At 45.3% G+C, this 8,314-nt stretch overlaps 2 protein-coding genes across 2 annotated transcripts; both read left to right on the forward strand.

The window, feature by feature from the left end:
* The first annotated feature begins 1,343 nt into the window (after positions 1-1,343).
* LOC117644456 (carboxypeptidase B-like) lies at positions 1,344-4,861 on the forward strand. The gene is made up of 8 exons (XM_034383962.1): positions 1,344-1,471; positions 2,141-2,198; positions 3,052-3,345; positions 3,688-3,778; positions 4,075-4,238; positions 4,316-4,378; positions 4,456-4,537; positions 4,659-4,861. Exons 1-8 carry the CDS (start codon positions 1,401-1,403, stop codon positions 4,859-4,861), a joined length of 1,026 nt encoding a protein of 341 aa, XP_034239853.1. The 5' UTR covers positions 1,344-1,400.
* A 433-nt stretch (positions 4,862-5,294) lies between these two features.
* Positions 5,295-8,168, forward strand: LOC117644457 (carboxypeptidase B-like). Its single transcript, XM_034383963.1, has 7 exons — positions 5,295-5,340; positions 6,194-6,487; positions 6,830-6,920; positions 7,217-7,380; positions 7,458-7,520; positions 7,598-7,679; positions 7,801-8,168. The coding sequence occupies exons 1-7, from the start codon at positions 5,326-5,328 to the stop codon at positions 8,001-8,003; spliced, it is 912 nt and encodes a 303-aa protein (XP_034239854.1). The 5' UTR covers positions 5,295-5,325; the 3' UTR covers positions 8,004-8,168.
* The last annotated feature ends 146 nt before the right edge of the window (positions 8,169-8,314 follow it).

Consider the following 8,314-nt stretch of genomic DNA (forward strand, 5'->3'; position numbering starts at 1 on the left):
TCAGAAATATGTTTGAAATTCTGATCAAAATTCGCGCACCCATGAAAGCTGAAATTCTGAAAACTTTTCCTGATATTGATGGCCTGATTTCAACAGTATATCAGAATAAGTTTTCAGGCTAGAGGTGCGCGAAATTTTGGTCAAGTTTTCAGACAGGTTTCTGACATTCAAAAAATTGACACGCGTGCACTCAGCTTTTCGAAATACGAACACAAAGCTTAGTATCATGACAGCACAGCGATGGTGGTAATCATGGTGAAGTGTTCTCAGTAACTTATGACCAGTTCCTTTATATTACGAAGAAATGTCCCTGTATTGTGATAGAATTGTAACGGTAAGTACTGAGCGCGGTTCTGAGAATCAGTTTAGGAGGGTTCGGAAAGTTACTAGTAGTAACTAGTTACAATACCGGTACTAGTTACTTTTTTGAGTAACGATACTAATAACTAGTTACTTTTCTCAGGCTAGGTAACTGTATCAGTACTAGTTACAAATTTGTCGGTAACGTACTAGTTGTTCGTTACAGTTACATTTCACTCGCCGGGGCCGCCATTTTCCATTTTTTTCTCGCGCCACGTGACGCAAAACTCGGCGCTTACGAGATATTTTTCTCGGATTGGCTTTGTTTTGTCATGAGAAAGGGCGCCCTTTCTCATGGTTTTGTCCTCACGTGTGTTGCCAGGGAGAGAGGGCGCGACAATTCGTTCCGGATGCCGTAGTCCTTGCCGGCCAACCTTCCTGGTTTATTGGTCCCGAGAACGGCATAAAGGACAAAGCAAGATGCGTGGCATCCTCTCTCTCTCTCCCACTGCCTGGCCTGAATAGACAAAGGCAGGAGACGCGCGGGCGGGCGGCGGGTCACATGTTTGGGAAACGGCACGGCAGGTCAATTATGAAGAGATGGCGTGAAAGTACGGTCGCAATGGGCGAGGCAGTGCACTTGACCTTGGTCGCAGAAGCAATGAAGAGACGGCGTTTATTGAACCCAATTAGCTTGGAAAAGTGACCGGGGGAGGGGCGGCTGTTTTACGGATTGAACTACTCTACTCTGCCAAAAAGTAATAGTAAAAGTAACTAGTTACAAATTTTTCGGGAACGGTAACGATACTAGTTACTTTTCTGGACAAAAGTAACGGTAACAGTAACTAGTAAAAATTTTGGGCCAAGTACTTGTAACGGTACTAGTTACAAAAAATTGAGTAACTTTCCGAACCCTGCAGTTTAGTATCATGACTGCACGGCATTTCTCAGTACGAAATTGAAAGTGCACGATCGTTCCCGTGGCGTGGCTCGTTGTCCACGTGACTTGCAGACCAGTTCGCGAAACAGCCTATAAGTCTGCGGGTATATTGCCTTGAGGCACACAAATTTGCGCTTGAGGGACTCTTGGAGCAACAACCATGGCGCCTTTTGGCCTCCTCATCGTGGTCTTGCTCGCTGCGGTAGGAGTGGAATCATCCACTCATATCAGGTACCGCTCTCACGACTTTCTATTAACTCGTTTTTGCACGAACTTTGGTACGAGTGGAAGGGTAGTTAACGATTAGGGACGTAACCTATGCCATTCGGTTTTCGCTACTCTGAAACTAATTTCACTCTCATTCCAGCAACGTGACATGACGTTGAAACGAACGTGACAAAATGTCACGTTCGTTTGAGCATTGTGTCACGTTCGTTTGAATGTGAACAAGCTGATTTTTGGCCAATTCACACGCAAACGAATATGACACAATGCTCCAACGAACGTGGCATGTCACGTTCCTGGAATGAGAGTGTTCCAACAGAATTTATATGACTGAAGGGATTTGTCATTGAACTTCTAGTGAGACAGCTAAACGTTATAAAACTGGTGGAAAACATGCATTAAATTTTCACTCCTTTCTGAATTTAAAAAATGTGCATAAGCCAAAGTAGTTTGAATTTTGCGGTGGGGTTTGCGGCGTTTGGCTCGGAATGATTATCAGGAAAAACAGATAAAAGTAAGAAGTGGGCCAAAATATGAAGATTTTCAGTGGTTTGTTCCCTTAAATTCAAAAGTCAAAGATATTTGGACCATAATTTCATTATTAAAGAAGTGCCGTTAAACCACGTATTATCTCGGCCTTAATCCAAAGGCTTATGTCACATGTTTTTGTTACAGCCGGCGTGCAGTTGCAGCAGGACAAGTTACCTTCACTCAGTATATGTCATACGCAGAGGTATTGACATCATTACAAAACTATTGTATGTGTCTCCATCCGCTTACACAGATGACTCACGCATTTTGAAGTCATGCTTTTTTTCCTTGTTTGTAGAAACTAATCAGATGTTCTGCGTTTCCTCTCACTACCTTTGATGTTCTTTTCATATGCCCTATACAAGAGCGAATTGCATTCAATCAAGGTCCCTCGAATCTGATTTGAATCGAAGCAATGCACGAGACTTGAGTGAATGCAATCTTGGGCAAATTCGCAAGTTGGGACAAGAAAATGTTCCAGAAATCACTGAATGACTGAATATGGACTCAATTTTACGTGTCTTACATCAGGGTTAAAGACACATAATGGCTTACATGAGCGCACTATGCGTGCTCAACATATAGTTCTGAACAGAAGGTAGTCGGTTATTTTCGAATTATCTGAACCCGAATTCTGCTGATTTGAAATAGATACGACGGAATCGAACGTACCATGACTCGATACGGAATCGAAGGGTTCGCACAGGACCAGGGGCGATCTTGGAATCGTTCCCTGAGAAAACCTCAAAATCTATTTCAGGCCTTTGTAAGAACAAAGTATTTTAAGCATACATAGGCTTAAAAGAAAATACTTCGTAATTTTCAAACTATTTCTTCGTAGAACAAAGTAAATTAGTTTGTACGTATGTATGCTCAAAATGCTTCGTAAGGTTTTAAGGGTGTTGGGCAAAATGCGACTTACCACCTTTCTTTCAGGCGGCTCTGCACGCTTGCTTACGTATCTAATGTCAATGTCAGCTAGAAGTCTGTCCTTGGGATTGGTCGTGTGTCCTGCCTTGTTACCGAGCTAGCAACGTCCACTCTCTGGCTGGCAGACTGAGGCGTACCTGCGCGCCCTGAAGGAGCGCTACCCCACGCTGGTGACGGTGGGCAGCGTGGGCCGGTCCGTGGAGGGCCGAGAGATCTACTACGCGCGCGTGTCGTCTGGCGGCGCCAACAACCCCATCATGCTGGTGGACGCGTTGATGCACGCCCGCGAGTGGATCACGCTTCCGCCTGTGCTGTACTTCCTGGAGGCCCTGGTGCAGGACGCCACACTGCGGGCTGGCCTGGACGTGGTCGTCGTGCCCATTCTGAACCCGGACGGCTACGAGTACTCCAGGACGAAGGTGCGCTTTTCTCCACACTAAATCAGGGATCCTTAACTTAACTTAACTTAACATTTAACTAACACTGCTTTCATAACGTAACACAAGACAGTGTTCGCTAAAAGTTAAGGGTACGGATTTATTAAAGTACTAGCAAAAGTATATCCACACAAATTCGAGACATAAAAAAATAACCTACCCTTTTGAAAAAATGTTAGAAGTTAAGGGTAATAACTTTAACTCTTATCATAACGTTATGATGCCCTTATGAGGTAAGTTAAGGATCCCTACGTCCGGAGTGTCGTGAAGTATCGCCGTGGTTCTCCGCAACGGTGACACAATACACATTCTTACTGCATGCAGGACCGCATGTGGCGTAAAAATCGCGGAGCAACTAGCAAAAAGAACTGCGTTGGAGTTGACCTTAACCGTAATTTCGACTACCATTGGGCTGGTGAGTTGGAAAATGACAGAACAGGCCACGTAAACAGGGGACAATGCACAAAGAAAATACTTCGTAGTTTACGATCTAGTACTTCGCGTAACAAAGTAAATTAGTTTGTGTTATGTAGGCCCAAAATACTTTGGAAGGTTTTAAGCGTGTAAAGATATTCTTTCTAATTTCTGTCGATTTATGGAGGCAATCTCCATCATAATTTGGTGGTGCAGCCTTTTACCGTTACACATTTAGAGTGTGCTCCTGCACGCAAACTAAGGCAGTCGCTAGTCATCACTCCGTAAATTTTGCAGACTTCAGGTCAAACAAAGGGGCAAGCAGTGACCCATGCGAGCTGACGTATGCTGGTCCGAAAGCTGCGTCCGAGCCAGAGACAGTAATTTACCAGACTTTCATCCGCAACCTGAACGCAGGAAAGAGAGTCAAGATGTACGTCAACATTCACAATCCGGAGCAGGTTAGTACGTCAATATTTGTGTGCTATTTGAGACGGAAGCAATCTTTACCGCGTGCACTGTTCTGTTGATGCCACAGTCGATCTACCTTCCGTGGGGTTACTCTGCGACGGCTCCAAAGCTGCCAGATGCGGCGCCATTGGTACGGTAGAGTTTTTCAGTGCCTGTCGAAGGCATCAAGACACTACTATTGACACACCCGTGATTTGTGTGATTCAGACGACAATCGCCAAAGAAGTGAACAACGCTCTGGTCGCTGGCGGTGCCAAATCCGACAAAATCGAAGCAATGGCAGCCGACTGTGAGTATGCTTCATTAACACCGCCTTTTCTATTGTCCTCCTGAGCTGGTAGTTCAAGTCACGTCACGATGGTGCGCTACAAAATGCATGTCATAATTTCGGCTGTTCGGGGATTGTGCAGATCCCGCGACAGGCACGGTGTCCGACTGGGTGCGCGGCGTGGCCGGAGTGGCACAGTCGTTCTGCATGGAGCTGCCGGCAGGAGGGCCCGACAAGCAACAAGGGTTCGCCGTGCCGCCATCCAGCATCCTTGCCACTTCAAAGCAAACACTAGGAGCGTTGAAGGTCTTTGTGAAGTACGCTAAGAAGCCGCTGTCGCAATGAAAAGAATGGTGGTCCAACAACGAACGTGGCATGTCACGTTCCTGGAATGAGAGTGTTCCAACAGAATTTATATGACTGAAGGGATTTGTCATTGAACTTCTAGTGAGACAGCTAAACGTTATAAAACTGGTGGAAAACATGCATTAAATTTTCACTCCTTTCTGAATTTAAAAAATGTGCATAAGCCAAAGTAGTTTGAATTTTGCGGTGGGGTTTGCGGCGTTTGGCTCGGAATGATTATTAGGAAAAAACAGATAAAAGTAAGAAGTGGGCCAAAATATGAAGATTTTCAGTGGTTTATTCCCTTAAATTCAAAAGTCAAAGATATTTGGACCATAATTTCATTATTAAAGAAGTGCCGTTAAACCACGTATTATCTCGGCCTTAATCCAAAGGCTTATGTCACATGTTTTTGTTACAGCCGGCGTGCAGTTGCAGCAGGACAAGTTACCTTCACTCAGTATATGTCATACGCAGAGGTATTGACATCATTACAAAACTATTGTATGTGTCTCCATCCGCTTACACAGATGACTCACGCATTTTGAAGTCATGCTTTTTTTCCTTGTTTGTAGAAACTAATCAGATGTTCTGCGTTTCCTCTCACTACCTTTGATGTTCTTTTCATATGCCCTATACAAGAGCGAATTGCATTCAATCAAGGTCCCTCGAATCTGATTTGAATCGAAGCAATGCACGAGACTTGAGTGAATGCAATCTTGGGCAAATTCGCAAGTTGGGACAAGAAAATGTTCCAGAAATCACTGAATGACTGAATATGGACTCAATTTTACGTGTCTTACATCAGGGTTAAAGACACATAATGGCTTACATGAGCGCACTATGCGTGCTCAACATATAGTTCTGAACAGAAGGTAGTCGGTTATTTTCGAATTATCTGAACCCGAATTCTGCTGATTTGAAATAGATACGACGGAATCGAACGTACCATGACTCGATACGGAATCGAAGGGTTCGCACAGGACCAGGGGCGATCTTGGAATCGTTCCCTGAGAAAACCTCAAAATCTATTTCAGGCCTTTGTAAGAACAAAGTATTTTAAGCATACATAGGCTTAAAAGAAAATACTTCGTAATTTACAAACTATTTCTTCGTAGAACAAAGTAAATTAGTTTGTACGTATGTATGCTCAAAATGCTTCGTAAGGTTTTAAGGGTGTTGGGCAAAATGCGACTTACCACCTTTCTTTCAGGCGGCTCTGCACGCTTGCTTACGTATCTAATGTCAATGTCAGCTAGAAGTCTGTCCTTGGGATTGGTCGTGTGTCCTGCCTTGTTACCGAGCTAGCAACGTCCACTCTCTGGCTGGCAGACTGAGGCGTACCTGCGCGCCCTGAAGGAGCGCTACCCCACGCTGGTGACGGTGGGCAGCGTGGGCCGGTCCGTGGAGGGCCGAGAGATCTACTACGCGCGCGTGTCGTCTGGCGGCGCCAACAACCCCATCATGCTGGTGGACGCGTTGATGCACGCCCGCGAGTGGATCACGCTTCCGCCTGTGCTGTACTTCCTGGAGGCCCTGGTGCAGGACGCCACACTGCGGGCTGGCCTGGACGTGGTCGTCGTGCCCATTCTGAACCCGGACGGCTACGAGTACTCCAGGACGAAGGTGCGCTTTTCTCCACACTAAATCAGGGATCCTTAACTTAACTTAACTTAACATTTAACTAACACTGCTTTCATAACGTAACACAAGACAGTGTTCGCTAAAAGTTAAGGGTACGGATTTATTAAAGTACTAGCAAAAGTATATCCACACAAATTCGAGACATAAAAAAATAACCTACCCTTTTGAAAAAATGTTAGAAGTTAAGGGTAATAACTTTAACTCTTATCATAACGTTATGATGCCCTTATGAGGTAAGTTAAGGATCCCTACGTCCGGAGTGTCGTGAAGTATCGCCGTGGTTCTCCGCAACGGTGACACAATACACATTCTTACTGCATGCAGGACCGCATGTGGCGTAAAAATCGCGGAGCAACTAGCAAAAAGAACTGCGTTGGAGTTGACCTTAACCGTAATTTCGACTACCATTGGGCTGGTGAGTTGGAAAATGACAGAACAGGCCACGTAAACAGGGCACAATGCACAAAGAAAATACTTCGTAGTTTACGATCTAGTACTTCGCGTAACAAAGTAAATTAGTTTGTGTTATGTAGGCCCAAAATACTTTGGAAGGTTTTAAGCGTGTAAAGATATTCTTTCTAATTTCTGTCGATTTATGGAGGCAATCTCCATCATAATTTGGTGGTGCAGCCTTTTACCGTTACACATTTAGAGTGTGCTCCTGCACGCAAACTAAGGCAGTCGCTAGTCATCACTCCGTAAATTTTGCAGACTTCAGGTCAAACAAAGGGGCAAGCAGTGACCCATGCGAGCTGACGTATGCTGGTCCGAAAGCTGCGTCCGAGCCAGAGACAGTAATTTACCAGACTTTCATCCGCAACCTGAACGCAGGAAAGAGAGTCAAGATGTACGTCAACATTCACAATCCGGAGCAGGTTAGTACGTCAATATTTGTGTGCTATTTGAGACGGAAGCAATCTTTACCGCGTGCACTGTTCTGTTGATGCCACAGTCGATCTACCTTCCGTGGGGTTACTCTGCGACGGCTCCAAAGCTGCCAGATGCGGCGCCATTGGTACGGTAGAGTTTTTCAGTGCCTGTCGAAGGCATCAAGACACTACTATTGACACACCCGTGATTTGTGTGATTCAGACGACAATCGCCAAAGAAGTGAACAACGCTCTGGTCGCTGGCGGTGCCAAATCCGACAAAATCGAAGCAATGGCAGCCGACTGTGAGTATGCTTCATTAACACCGCCTTTTCTATTGTCCTCCTGAGCTGGTAGTTCAAGTCACGTCACGATGGTGCGCTACAAAATGCATGTCATAATTTCGGCTGTTCGGGGATTGTGCAGATCCCGCGACAGGCACGGTGTCCGACTGGGTGCGCGGCGTGGCCGGAGTGGCACAGTCGTTCTGCATGGAGCTGCCGGCAGGAGGGCCCGACAAGCAACAAGGGTTCGCCGTGCCGCCATCCAGCATCCTTGCCACTTCAAAGCAAACACTAGGAGCGTTGAAGGTCTTTGTGAAGTACGCTAAGAAGCCGCTGTCGCAATGAAAAGAATGGTGGTCCAACAACACACCAAGCCTGCGTTGTTTAGGTCGAACATACTGCCACTCCAAAACATTGCCTTGAGAAAGGACTCGCACAATCACTCCACAGTGGCGCGAAACGCCAAAAAAATGCGACATAGAATTATTTTCCAATCTGTCAGCTTTTTTCACGGCACATGGTCATGTTTTAATGTTATCTAGTAAAAGAAATGATTTCCTAGTAATAGCTAGGCATGTAGAGCTAAAAATCGCGAAAAAGATAAAATGTTGTACCTTAATCTGCCATTTTATATCCGTTTTTTTGCCTGTAAAACC

The sequence above is a fragment of the Thrips palmi genome, unplaced genomic scaffold (genome assembly GCF_012932325.1).
Source record: "Thrips palmi isolate BJ-2018 unplaced genomic scaffold, TpBJ-2018v1 HiC_scaffold_18, whole genome shotgun sequence".
Classification (NCBI taxonomy): Eukaryota; Metazoa; Arthropoda; class Insecta; order Thysanoptera; family Thripidae; genus Thrips; species Thrips palmi.

What these genes read in the sequence shown, in the direction of transcription:
- LOC117644457 (XM_034383963.1), top strand. An exon ending in TTTCGACTACCATTGGGCTG is followed by an intron (nt 6,921 to 7,216) that starts GTGAGTTGGAAA and finishes TAAATTTTGCAG; the next exon opens with ACTTCAGGTCAAACAAAGGG. An exon ending in ACATTCACAATCCGGAGCAG is followed by an intron (nt 7,381 to 7,457) that starts GTTAGTACGTCA and finishes TTGATGCCACAG; the next exon opens with TCGATCTACCTTCCGTGGGG.
- LOC117644456 (XM_034383962.1), top strand. Translation starts at nt 1,401, where the DNA reads ATGGCGCCTTTTGGCCTCCTCATCGTGGTCTTGCTCGCTGCGGTAGGA. An exon ending in GAATCATCCACTCATATCAG is followed by an intron (nt 1,472 to 2,140) that starts GTACCGCTCTCA and finishes TTTTTGTTACAG; the next exon opens with CCGGCGTGCAGTTGCAGCAG. An exon ending in CGAAGCAATGGCAGCCGACT is followed by an intron (nt 4,538 to 4,658) that starts GTGAGTATGCTT and finishes GGGATTGTGCAG; the next exon opens with ATCCCGCGACAGGCACGGTG.